At 41.1% G+C, this 13318-nt stretch overlaps 1 protein-coding gene across 2 annotated transcripts; it reads right to left on the minus strand.

The window, feature by feature from the left end:
• Window positions 1-757: 757 nt before the first annotated feature.
• C1H3orf52 (chromosome 1 C3orf52 homolog) lies at window positions 758-10076 on the minus strand. Of its 2 annotated transcripts, XM_050903819.1 has the most exons (6): window positions 9880-10076; window positions 6806-6929; window positions 6104-6237; window positions 5158-5228; window positions 3052-3251; window positions 758-2067 (listed from the first exon to the last, which is right to left on the minus strand). In XM_050903819.1, coding segments are annotated over exons 1-6 (699 nt in total). In that variant the 5' UTR covers window positions 10048-10076; the 3' UTR covers window positions 758-2065. The 2 variants fall into 2 exon arrangements, with proteins under 2 accessions (XP_050759776.1, XP_050759767.1); XM_050903810.1 differs by lacking the exon at window positions 758-2067 and having other exon boundaries at window positions 2884-3251.
• Window positions 10077-13318: the final 3242 nt, after the last annotated feature.

Genomic DNA, 13318 nt, shown 5'->3' on the forward strand with positions numbered 1-13318 from the left:
CATTTCCTTCAATGAGAGTTCAAAGCTTGACTGGAGGTAGACTGTAAAGTCGGACATTTTCTGTTGAATATCACAACGTCTTGCTACAACTCCACCTCCTCCTTTCCTGTGAATTGCTAGAGTAAAGGTACTGGGGCAGAGGAGGATGGCTGGAAAAAAGTTAATGCTTGGCTCCTTTTTTCTGTCGACTCTTAATGCACATTGGGGTGTCACCATAAAGAAGCATAATCATTCTATTATTTTTCAGTTCTTAGAAACAGAATCAAGATAAAGAAGTGTTCAAGGGCAGGTTCAGTCATCTTAGTAAGAGCAATAAGATCAAGCAGCATCTCAAAGGAAAATTATTTCTTTGCTGCTAGTATTTTCACAGCCTGCTGCTTTTGGGACAAACCATACAAACTATGAATTTTACCCCTCCCCCATGTAAGAATCAGAGGGAATATCTCTTCTAGTTGTATGCTGCATAGAATATTGCATCAAGAGAAATTATGGTTCTTACAGCCAATGCTACATCTTACAAATCAAGATGCGGCCAGAATTAGCCACAAATATGAGAGCCACGTGAACTACTAATGTGGTCCAGGCTGTTTCCCAAGCTCAGTTAAAACTCAAGCAACAACAAATATGGGTTTGAGTGTATGGCTGTGTCAGACAGACACTTCATACAGCTCTCAGCATTTAGAATTCCAATGGTTATTTTCCAACTCAATCAGCTGAAAGGCCGGAGCTGCTGAAGAATGAAAACAATCACTTTAAGAGTAAAAATAAATAATTTAATGCACAGTAAAATTGTCAGATTACTCCTTAAATAAACTAGTAATAGTAGAAAAAGAGAAACACAATTTCCCACAAGATATTTCTCACAATACAAAAGGTTTCTTAAAACAAATTTGTCTATCCAACAGTACTAACATTTATAGTGGCTATAAACAAATGACAAGAAGCTATACTTCACTAACACGGTAGTGAACCCATTCCATTCTGCATAAAGTTAATGCTTAATTTTTAATTTTCATGTTATAGCCAGTTACTGGCTATAACTCTCATGCCACGCTAGCCTACATGGTCTGCTTCAGCACCTTCCTCTGGGCTTTGGTCCATCTCATCTGATCTCTTGTCAACAAGAACAACTATTTGCTGCCTTATTAAGGCAAATATCTTGCATCTGTTCATTTTTATCCCCACTGCTGGGACAGGGACTGTAATTAAGGGTATAGACTAGTTTCTCCCTGAATTTACAAATGCAGGTCAAATAGCTGTCTATTCACTAGTACCAGTAGCTAATTTTTAAAGCACACAGCTGATTTGACCCTTGAAAGATTCCTGTGGCATTCAGATGCATTAGCAAACAAGACATGTTTCTTCCTGATGTTTCTTCCTTCATTTCTATTTCACATTACAGAAGAAAAAAATAGAGCAGATGCCACCTTATCCAGGAAGACTGTAGGATGAACAAGGGAATGATGAGAGTTGAAGCTCACTTAAGAAGTTAGTGCAAAGGTCTTGCATGTAATTAAAGAAAATAGAGAGGATATTTAAGTTTTCAGGCTGTTTTATGACAAAAGAAAAACGGGGAAACATGGCATATGAAGTTAGCAGGGAAAAAAGTAACAGACATGAGCATGGGTGGAAGTAACCATTAAGGATGAAGCTGTGCAGATAATTTTGGATAAGCCAAGAAAAGAAGAAAGGAGCCATGTGCAAGACTGCTTTTAAAGCTTGTGCAGGGAATCCAGATTTAGTCGTAAGACAAGACAAAGCAGAGGTTTGAAAGTCAACAGAGCATGCGTCAGACAAGATACATGATTTTCACAAGAGTGAAATGGGTTATTGAGATATCAGGACAACAATAAAGAAGGAGGTAGTGGTGTTATAGGAGTACAACACTGTTATAAATATACCACATATTCCATTTACAATATTGCAACACAGACAGTATTTACAGGACAACAACTTCAGAAGTGTTTCTACCTAATGAATAGCTCCCTACCCGGGGATTACTAATAGATAGGAGAAGCCCATCTCTTCTAGGTGGTAAGGAAGATGAGGAGTCTTTCCATCATTTCTCTGAAAGTTAAAACAGTACATTATTAACATTAAAATGAAACTTTAGTTAGATATTTCAGCATATTCTTTCCTGTCCCTTTTACACTGCATTTTCTATGAATCCTGTCAATATATAAGGAACAAAATGATACTGAGAATTGGAACTCATGACTTGTTGCTCTCTTGTCCCTTGATAAGGGTACCAAGAAAAATCAATATGAGTTAATTGCAAATCTTACTTATGTACACTGTATGGTGATGTGTTAGCCTAGAATTATTCTGAAAGCACGCAGGTGTGGCTCAGTAAGTTGGGGGGGGAGCAGCTCCATGTGCTGTTTTCAGTAAAACTGCAAAGCTCATAGGCCTTTTATACTGACATTTCAGTCAAGACAAATCTAAATGCATTGGAATCACTGCCTAGTCACTGGTAGTCATTAGAATCACTACCTAGAAAACCTGGAAGAATGAACATTTGGTTCCTTTAAAAGGTATCTCTGTGCATAATAAATTTTCCCAAAAAACTCTGAAAAGACAAAAATCAGGAGGCTTTTTCGTCCTTGACTGTGAAAAAATCGGAAGTTCACTCCCAAATTACTTACCCTGTTTTACTTTGATTAAAATTTGTTTTATAAGCATTCAAATATGAATACACAAGGAGGAGAAACATTTTTAATTATTCGGCTCCCTGTTATGGTACATACACATATGAGGAGATTTTCTTTGTATGCATAAAATGCAAGAGGAAGTCTGAAACGTTTGGAGTCTGCAGCTAAGCACTCATCACTAGTCCCTTTCTCATCAGAGGATCAAACAGTGAATTCTAGGTTATAAGCTAAGCATAGCAAGACTTTCTTGAAAACTGAATATTTTACAATTTTCTTAATACTGTTGTGCAAAATATATTTACTAACAAATGTCAACATCTTTCCAGAGAGATTTCCCTCCTTTCAAGTAAATACTTCTGTTCTTTGTAAAGAAACAGTCTCTCTAATGTACAGCACTTACACGTTAATGTGAGAGAAGTCGGGTCAAGCTTTAATCTGTTACATTCAGATGTCCCAGGATTAAAAGTATCATCTTCATCATAAATATTTTGACGTAAAACATTCCTTATAAAATCTGGGTTCATTGTGTTTTCCATAAACCCCTCTGCTGCTGGTGGTACAGAAAACTCTAGCTGATAAAATACAGTGGAGCTTTCATTACTGAAAAACAAACAGTCAATTATGAATGCCTTCGAGTCCCCACTGGATCTTTTCTTTTTGGAGAATACTGACTTTTCATATCAATGTTGGCATGGATTTGTTTTAAACCTGTTCTAAAGAAAAGCATTATAAAAGAAAACTGCCATCAAAGATTCCAGTTTCCTCCTCCCCCTCCCTTCTCAGAACAGCTCTTGGCATTAACAGAAACTGGGCACATACCTGAAGCCAACCTGAGACATGTTTTCAAATGCACAAAGGGCAATTGGACATGTGTCCTAATGGGGTGAGGTTTTCAGTACTTGTACTTCACAAGTACGTAACAATAAGAGGTGCTGCGATCTCTCATGCATAGGTTAGCTGAGAACCTGCAGAAAGATTTGCTCTCCTGCTGGCAGTACCTGGGGCCACCCAGCTGTGCTCCTAACTCAGCTCTGGAGTGGATTACGCAAACCACCACACTGGAGTCCATCTCTGGTGTCCATCTCTGGTGATTTCATTGTGGTCTACCAAATCCACTGACTACAATTCGACAGGTACATTTTGTACTCGCAGAATTTAAAACATCAAAAAACTAGTTGGATGGGGGGAAAGAAAAGGAGATGCAGAGAGAGAGACAAGGGCAGGGGGGAGAGAGAGCAAGAGGGAGGGAAGGAGGGAGATCAGCTAGACAATACGTATGCAGAACTACAGCTTTGTACTTTGGTCTAAATCGTAATTTTTACCCGTAAGGCTAAGGAGCTACAGCTCACTCATTGAACGGAGCCAGCATGCCCAAGGCTGGCAGTGCAGGGGAGCACATTCCCCAAAGTGCCCTCAGGACTGCCCCTTGCCGCAGCTCAAGGGGGCTCTTCCTCTGTCCTTGCTCCCTCAAGGGCCTTGGGACTTTACAAATCTACTTCCCCTGATTTTCTTCTGTCCTTCTAATCCCTTTTGTAACAGTGCTTTTTCAGAAGTCCTTAGGGAAGCTCTCTGACCACCTTCCTTTGCCTCTCTGCTCTCTCTCCATGGCAGGACCATGCTGCAGCTGATCTTTCCAGCCACTTTTCCCTCTGCTGCTCAGCCTCCCTCCTGTTGTAAATCTGTGGTATCTCCATAGATTCAAACTTTACAGTCTCAAACACAGTAAGCTCCTTAGCCTTCCTCCAGTGACAGTTTCTGCCAAGAGTAAGATCCTCCCTCTGTTCCAGCTTGAAGCTTTCTGTTGCCTCTGCAAGGCAGGCCTGGATGCTTTTCCCTTTCTTCCCACCACTGCTACTCCTTTGGCTCCACCAGGCTTCGGTGGCTGAGCTTCCCATTCACGTGTAAGCGTCTCCCACCCAGGCTAGCCTAGCCTCCACTCTGCCACCTGCTCTGCCTCTCACTCCTGTTCCACCAGTCTCTCCAACATGCTGCTGCCTTGAGATTTGCTCCTGTTGTCCAAAATAGAGTGAGGGGTGGGAAAAGGCCCAAACAAACCAGCAATACAATATTGCTGTTTTGGCTGTCACGACTTGTATGTCCCTGTTGCCTTTAGTTCTTTTGGGAACAAAAGAGTTCTCCCCTCCCCATGAACCCTGTTTTATTTATTTAAGGCTATTTAAGCCATGTCAATCTCAAGTGGCTCCAGCAGCTCCTTTTCCTTTTAATAAATATCCTTGAATACATTTATTAAGGGCTGCACTTGGAACCAAGGACAAGAGAGATGACACTTAACAACAAAATGTTACTGTCATTATATATTATTAGGAGCACTTGCCATTTACACCAGAGGATCCTTTGACTGGTTTTCACTACCTATATATGTAACTTCCCCCCCAAATAACCTATTTTTCACAGATTTAAATGTTGTGCATATTTACATAGGCACATGTATGTCTCATCAGAAGCCTGGAATTTTCAGAAAATTTTGGTGACAGAAATTGCTTACCTGAAATAAACCACCTCAGCTGACCTAAAGTAGCGTCCTAGAGATGGAGATGAACTGTAGACATCTGTTAACTTGGAGAGGAAAAAAGAAAAGAAAAAAAGAAATTTCTTCCATTCACTCTCTCTTTTCCCCATAAAAGAAAGTACAGTGAATCATTCTCACAAGGTGTTTTAAGGGGCAGAAACACAGGTGCTGAAGGTCAAATATCAGCAAGTATCTGCCTTGGAAAAGGTACACAATCCCTTTAAGCTTGACAGACAAGTTATTTATGTGTTTGAGTGACTGCTATATTACCTTACACAATGGAGGCATTCAGGGTGAATTAAAATTATGTGCTCATGTTGCCATGTGCAATTTATGTTGTTTGGCTTGGGTTTTTAGTAGTACCAAAAAGCCCTTCTACTCTTACTTGGTAGAGGGAGACTCACTTTCCACAATAAGTCTAAAATCAGCACTGCCATGCCTGCTGAGCTTATTTCAGCTGTAACTCAGAGCTGTGATGGCTCAACAGAAATGGCAGCTATAAACCCAGGCTGTCATCGTGTACTTACAGGAGAATGCAACACACAGCATTTTTAGCTAGCATTGGGTTTAGAGGACCTTCACAGGCCCCTCCTAACCTAAATTATTCAATGATTTTATGAAAAAGGTGAAGACTATGTCCCAACTACTACTCAAATGGGGGGAGGAGGGGGGAAGGAATCAGGCTTTTTTTTTTTTTTTTTTTTTTTAATCAATGTAAACTGCTTGTGTGCTTAAAAGCAGACAATTCTTTTTTCTAGATCAGGACTTAAAATTACACTAGAAAAAGTACAACTCAGATTTTTTTGTGGACTTGCAAACAACTGAGTTGGTACACAGAGAAACAGAAACTTCTTAAAAGGGAAAACACTGAATCTATGTTACAAGCAGAATCAGCTTTGCCAAGAACCACGTCAACACATACCCTCTTAGTAATGTCTTCAGAGAAAAGGTGTGGGAGACCACACATTAACTCCAATGTTCCCGAAAAATTGCAACAATTTCCGCTATTCAGTAATGCATCAGGATCCCAATAGTCATCCTCATCTGTGTAAACATCTAATATTCAAAAGGAGACAGAAAGGGGAGGAAAAAGTTCCAGTTAGCAGAAGTATTGAAAAAAAACCTCTTGGCTTTCTCCAGGGTGGTTTCCTCACAAATTTCCTAGGTAATGACTGACTGGGAGTGACAGAAAGAAAGTGCAAGTCACCTGAAGAAAAGTGACAGCACATGGACATCAACCACCTGCCCCCATTAGTGAAAGTCAGCTGCTTTGGGAGCCTGACAGGCACTGACACCACACAAGGGGACGTAAGCGATCCATTGCACTTGTTGCAATGTTACAAGCATAATTTCTATCCTCATCCCTGACTCTGTTCTCTGAACATTTTCTCACTTAGCTACAAACTGGAATTGCCATCTGATCAGGATACAAGTTGCTTGCTGCCTGCTAAAATAGAAGCATTCACATCCACTACTCAACACACCACCCTCTGCAGTCAGCATCCCAGTCCCTTCAGCAGTTTACAGGAGGAGTTTAAAGGATGCTACTGCTCAATTTGTATTATATTAGATTGTACATACTGTACATTTGTGTTAGAGGACGAACCAAGAGTGAGATACTTACTAGAATAAAGAATTAGGCTGATGAGAATGACCAGGAAGAATACTAGAAAAATTGTAGCTATAACCATCCATAGTTTACACTTCCAGAAAACTACATTCCTGCATGACTTCCAGTGATTTCTCTCCTAGTTATAAAAGTAAAGGGTATATTGATTAATGAAATAAGGTGGGGAAAAAAATATTGAAGCATGTCTTCACTGTCACATTTAGAAACAAAACCCACCACATAGATGGGAGAGTCTCATTGGTAAGCAATGTTCTACACCAGGGGTTCCCACCCTTAACTACTGCTGCAGGTGGGAACATAGACCTGCAGAAGGCAAAGGACATTCACAGGCAGGCTATTACTTGAGAGAGACACGTATTATTCCCCATTCATGCAGGATTTCCAACTCCTGAATTGCCCATAAAGCTAAGTTGCAACAAAGGTGCTTTCATGGTTTCCAAATTTTTTTTTTTAACTACATCAATTTGATTTGCATGTTCCACAAGCTGTTCTTTTAATGTTTGCCATCTCTCCCAACCAAAAAGGTGTCTGTGGAGGAATTTCCAGAATCATTCACCTCTGCAACATTGGTGATATCAATCTGCATAGCTCCTGGGTGCCAGCACCCAAAGCAAGTGGTCTGCTATTCATTAGATACTATTGCATTAAAAAACACAGTAAAATAATTGAGACTTTTACAGCTGACTCTCTTTTTCTTCAGAAGATTGTGAACTTGAAGGCTATTGAGTACATTTAATAGAAAGTTTATTACAAATCTCGCCTGTTCTAGGAGATCACAAGGAAACTCTCTTCAAAGTAATTGTGCATACATGTACATTCATATAGGAGAGAAAGGACAATACTTGCCTTTCATTTAATTTTTAATAAGATTTAAGACCATGGCAGAAATTAGTCTTTTAATTAGTTACCCCAGCAGTACTAATATTTAAAAAAAAAAAAAAAGCTTAGGTGACGTAGCCAAACAAAAAACTCCAACTGTTTTGTTCCACAGCCAGAAGACTGAAGGAAGGGCATGAATTCATAAGTAGACCATGCTGCCTTTTTAATTCCTCCTCCTCCTCTCCAACCACCATAAACCCAGTGGTAAACTCCATGTCCTTTTTGACATCAGAACCAGGCAAGGAAGAGCACATGCTGTAGGTTGTCTGGTCCACACGTGCAGGTTGGCAGGAACTAGCTGCTAGCTGGAGGCACTAACCCAGATTAGCTTCCTTTACTTTTTGAACTTTCTGAGAACCCGGCATAATAGAAAGCCTTTCACTGAATTTAACTGACATCCACCAGCTGGCTTAAAGCTTCTTTGGGAGTGGCAGATGAACAGGGAGAGAAAACAGACACCCACAGAAAGATCTTACAAGAGTCATTTCTCCAGGAGCAGGGGCAGAGAAAAGGAAAGTGCTCTCTGCAGACACCTCTGCACGCAGAACTTTGCTTTGGTGGAGAATGAAGGGCAAAGGCTGAGTATGGTTTAGCTTACAGCATGCTTTCAGGTGTGATCATGTTTACATTTATATTTTTAATTTGATTTTTAAAATGTATTAGAAGAATGAAGCTTCAATTTAATACTTGAAGCTAGCATACCGTTTTGTATCTGAAAAAGAAGAAAAGCCAGTAACTACTGCCTAGAGTACAACTATGAAGACAGCCATAGTAGTATCAGTTGAGACAGACAGCTATCAAGCCCAAGTTTCGATTGAGCCACACATTTAGACCGTCACAGAAGTCTAATTCTTAATCATGCATAGCAAACTAGCTTGATCAGCTCCCCGACTACCCCAACACCCTCTGAACATTGCCTATATACATCGCAAGACTGCCGGGAAGGAGCAGCAGCAGAGAAAAAAAATCTCTCCCCGGTGGGCAGGGCAGTCCTTCCGATTAACCTGCCACCTGAGCAGGAAGCAGAGCATGGTAATTTTCCAACAGCCCCTATAGGATAGGAAGCCAATTGCCAGAATCAGCAGAAACAGAGCCCAAATGAAAACTCAATTCTGGGAAGGGGAAGGCTAAACAGAAACTTCGGGGTAAAGTTTCTCAAGATAGCCGAGCGGATCTAGCTCACCCCTGCCTCTCCTCCACCCTCTCCTGTTCCTCTTTGCACCACCCTAGAATTTGTCTGACCCTGCAGCAAGCTGATTCAGCTTACCAGACCAGAGGAGAAGTAACTGGCCCCTGATATAGTAGAGTAAATGGGGGTTTTGCCTAGCTGGTGGAATGAATCAGCCTCCAGAGACGATCAGCAGGGCTCACACAAGGAAGCAATCGCCGTTGCTGCTGCGCCAGGAGCAGGAAGGGAGGGGTGGCGTGACTAATACAGACAGAGCTCTCAGGAGGGCTCAGCCATCCCCACAGAAAAGTGGGAAACTTCCTAGCTCTGCCATAGATGTTCCCTCTGCTCTGGCGTAAGTAATGCAAATCCTTGTACAACAGTCACTTGTGAGTAGATATTAATCCTCTGCCAGCATTAGTCTGTTCCATAGCTTTAAGCGAAACGCTGGGAGCTACCTCCCTCAGGACTCGCATGCTGGTCTTAACTGAGGCTTTGACATACTCTATTCATACAAATTCATAATTGTTAGCAACTGCAAATTACTCAAAGATAAAAAGAGAGAGAATCCAGCATGGTCTGTTGCAGGACATCCTATTCTTGTTTTGGCAGCACTGTTTTCTGACTAATTTGTTCTGAAAGAAAGCCTGTTTTTAATATGGGTTTCAACTTTCCTCCTTTCTGGTTTTGAGCCCAATCCCACTGACAGCACATGAAAAGAGAAAGCAAAACTCAGAGTACCAATTACAACTCCATTTCCTACGTTAAAGTTCACAAACAGCCAAGCACAAAAAATAAAAAAGCTTAAAATCCCACTCCGATATTAGAATACTTCATTGAGAAGAAGAAAAGAAATATGTTTAACAGGTTTTCAGCCTTTACTTTGAAGTGAATAACTTCCCCTCTCCCTCAAACAACAAATTAAACCACCCCTACAAGATGTTCCTGCAAAGTGTCATTTCTCTTGCTGTGTGGTATTTTCCCCAACAGCAAGCATCAAATGAGCAAGTGAAATTCCTACCTTTCTTGTTCGAGCATTTAGAGGCTTGTCATGATCAGCCTCACTTTCCTCCACATTACCTTCTTGTAATTCAATAATCTCATGCTCCTGACCAGAGCTTTGCCTTTTCATAGCTTCTGTCTCTGCGCGAGGACCTCTGTCTCTGAAGCAACCACGGAGGCAACTCATTTCCTTCTGGTTTCAGCTGCAGTTATGGTCAGTAACAGTTCTGGTATAAGGCTGGAGATAGTAACAGGGAGAGTTGGGATAGCTTTCACAGGAGTGATCTCAAAACACTGATAAATAAGGGGAATTCCTTGGAAGGACAAATAACGTCATCTGCACTGGCTGTAGAGAAATGGGAGGCGGAGGAAGTATCAATTTGCCTTCGTCAGAACTACAGCTCTCAGCTGTGCAATACTAGGTTTTCCAGTTTGTCTACCTTGCTGTACCAGCCTTTGACAAGCAGGTGACTAAACCTTCAGCAACGTTGTCATTTGCTGAGGCACTTTTGAAAGGAACTGGGTTGCTTTCCCTGCTGCGGTCGGCCAAAACAGTAAAATACTATTGCTGTTATCTGCGCAGCTAAACAAACAGATGTGGTTCTGAACAGCACAAACTGACTAAAGGATCACATAGCTTGTGGTTCGGTTAGGCTGTGAAGGGAACTTATAACATCCATTAACGCTTCTAATTTTAATCTCCGTGTATAGTCAATAAAGAAATGAACACTACTGACCTCTGTGCTGTGAATTGTCCTCTCTAGCTGTTACGCAGCCTAAAATCACATCTAGCGTTAAAGAACCATTTATGTCTATTCACATACTGTCCAACCTAAACCTGAGAAGCTGCTTCCATGTAAAAAAACAAAAGGACAGATCTGAAGAGAAGAGGAAGATGGCCTTGAATTTCAGCCTGTGCTCTACAGGGCATGCTTTTATGAAGCAAATAATGGTGTGAGCTGAGATCTGGTCTGCCCTAGCTTCCCACACGAACTCTCCCCTGCTACTTAGAATCACTCATAACAACTTACTGCAGCCGGGGGCTGATTCCTCCCCCCACCTCCTCCTTCATCCTACCTCCTCTCATTTCTCTTGTTCTGACTCCATCCTCATGTTTCTCCTTCCTCCCCACAGAGCACTTCTCTCCCCTCTGGATCAAAAGGGTTGGGCAGGCAGACGGTAACTGCATTCTCGCTCACTCTCTTGTCCCAGCACAGAGAGGGTCATGCACTAAGAGGGGAACAAAGTCTCTCTCTCCAACTTCCTCTCCTGCTGGCTGAGTATCCACTCACAGCACTGCTCCTTCTTTTTTCTGCCAAATGCTGAGGATGCTTCCCCCCAGCCACATTTTCTCTTTGTGCAACTCATCTGGCTACTGATGCCTGGAGCATTCCTGGGGGTTCAGATTCCTGATGTCATGTCCTGATGCCATCCTGCAAAGGCACTCCATGAAGCTGAGCACACGGCCTGGTTTCATTCAGCAAATAAAAAGAAATACAAATTGCATACCCCACCTTTTGGTTCTGGAGAATCCTTAAAACTCCGGAGGACTGAGGATGAAGCTGAGCAGTCATCAAGATCAAAACGTGTGTCTGGATCCACAAGATTTTACCTGGGACCTCTTCACTACAAAAGCCTTTACCTGCTGGTTCTCAGTACTCCTGCTGGAGTACACTTATTTCATTTCCACTCACAGTAAAAGACCTTACCTTCCTACTGAATTGTCTGAAACCAAAACAGTTTTTCTAAGTCAAATGAGTTAATGATTATGGATCTCACCCTGCAAAAGCCAAAGTCCTTTTATTTACATCTATGAAGGAGCTGCTTACAAAGTCTTGAGTTTCTTTCGTCTGGGTGATCTAACTTCCACACCTGGTGCCTTTCTTGCATGTGAAGTAACTGACCCTTCTGACACATGGAGCTGAGGACCTCTTAAAGAAAATGGGAAGTTGAGAACTGATCTGAACTTTCTGGCCTAGGCTTTTATCTAAAACAGAACAGCAGGAAAACTGTTTTCTTCTGTAGTGAAGACTTCTCTGGTTTCAATATAAGGAAAAGAAACTTGTGCCCTTAAACATGTGCTTTAGTAAAATGGGCAAATTAGGCTCAGCTCTACAAAAAGAGGAAACTCCAAGGTACAAATGTAGTTCTGGTTGCACCTGGGGATCAGAGTTTGAGAGGCACAGTCAAATGAATAAAGCATAGCCACTTGCATTTTTAGCATGTGTTTATTAAAAAGGAAGATATGAATGACTGACTAGCCATTAAAGATACTAAACCCACTAAAATATAGGCTTTGAGTATAGTTTATGTAGTAAGTTTGACACAAGCATCGTGGGGGGGGAAATGCCCAACACTAGTGCAAGAAAGGAAGGAAAAGCAGTATCAGTGTTAGACACAGGAATCTCACTGCATGCAGGTTACAGTGCTGGCTCATTCCAGTGTTTTCCCCACATGCTGCCAAGGTGGGTCTAAAACTAAACAAGGATCACATGTTTATGTAGTGTAGAATAAAAGTGTGCTGTGTGGACAGCAAATGACTGGTATTCAAATTGCCAGCTTTTTTTTTTTTTTAGTACATTAAAGGTGAAAGCTAAACACTTCCAAATACTGAGCACAATTTTAAGACCATCTAGATGATCTTAAGACCATCTAGACAGATCTTTTATTAAACTGAATACCAGCATTCTGAAGTCCCATAAACAGCTTTGGAAACCTTAAATCAGCTGGGCTGATCGGCTCATTAGGAGGTTATAATTATTTAAGCTAGATTTACTGCTAGGGTTAAAGGAATGTGGCTGTCATTTCCTCTTCTACTTTCTTTGAGTCCAAGGATGCATCCACCCACATAAATCCTTTTATGTCCCTTTCAATGTATTGTAGCCATTGGGCACAGCCCAGGAAGAGATACAAAACAAAAATCCTGACCCTGAAACTCTGCTTGCTGCAGACCAAGGACATCAGGAAAAGCAGTGCAAACCCACTAGGAGTATGCTAAAAATTCACAAAGCATGCCAGAGCCAGAGCTGGGGAAATACATTTGTAACATATTGCAAACTTTAGACCCTACACCTATGTTCAAATTGTAAAGAGAATGTAAGAAAGCACTACAGTTTCCTTTTGTTTAATTAATTAAAACTGAGGGGTTTTTTTCCCTCTTATTTAAACATCATCCCAAAGAACCTAAATGATGCTCTTCCAGTTATTCAATGAAAATTTCTTGCATCCTAACATTTGTGAGCTATATATCTGATGTTTTCAGGAAAACACAGGAGACAGTCCAAAAGTTACAGCCCAGAAAGGAACAGTCATGCAGTGGCAGCATAACTAGAGAATGAATTCATCTCAGCTTTGTACACTATACTGATTATAGTATTTATATTTTCAGGAAACATGAAATAATTATTTATGTTTAGAATCCTGTGACATCACTAAGGTAAATATATATGAGTCGAGTA

Source organism: Gymnogyps californianus, chromosome 1 (assembly GCF_018139145.2).
Source record: "Gymnogyps californianus isolate 813 chromosome 1, ASM1813914v2, whole genome shotgun sequence".
In the NCBI taxonomy this organism is placed as follows: Eukaryota; Metazoa; Chordata; class Aves; order Accipitriformes; family Cathartidae; genus Gymnogyps; species Gymnogyps californianus.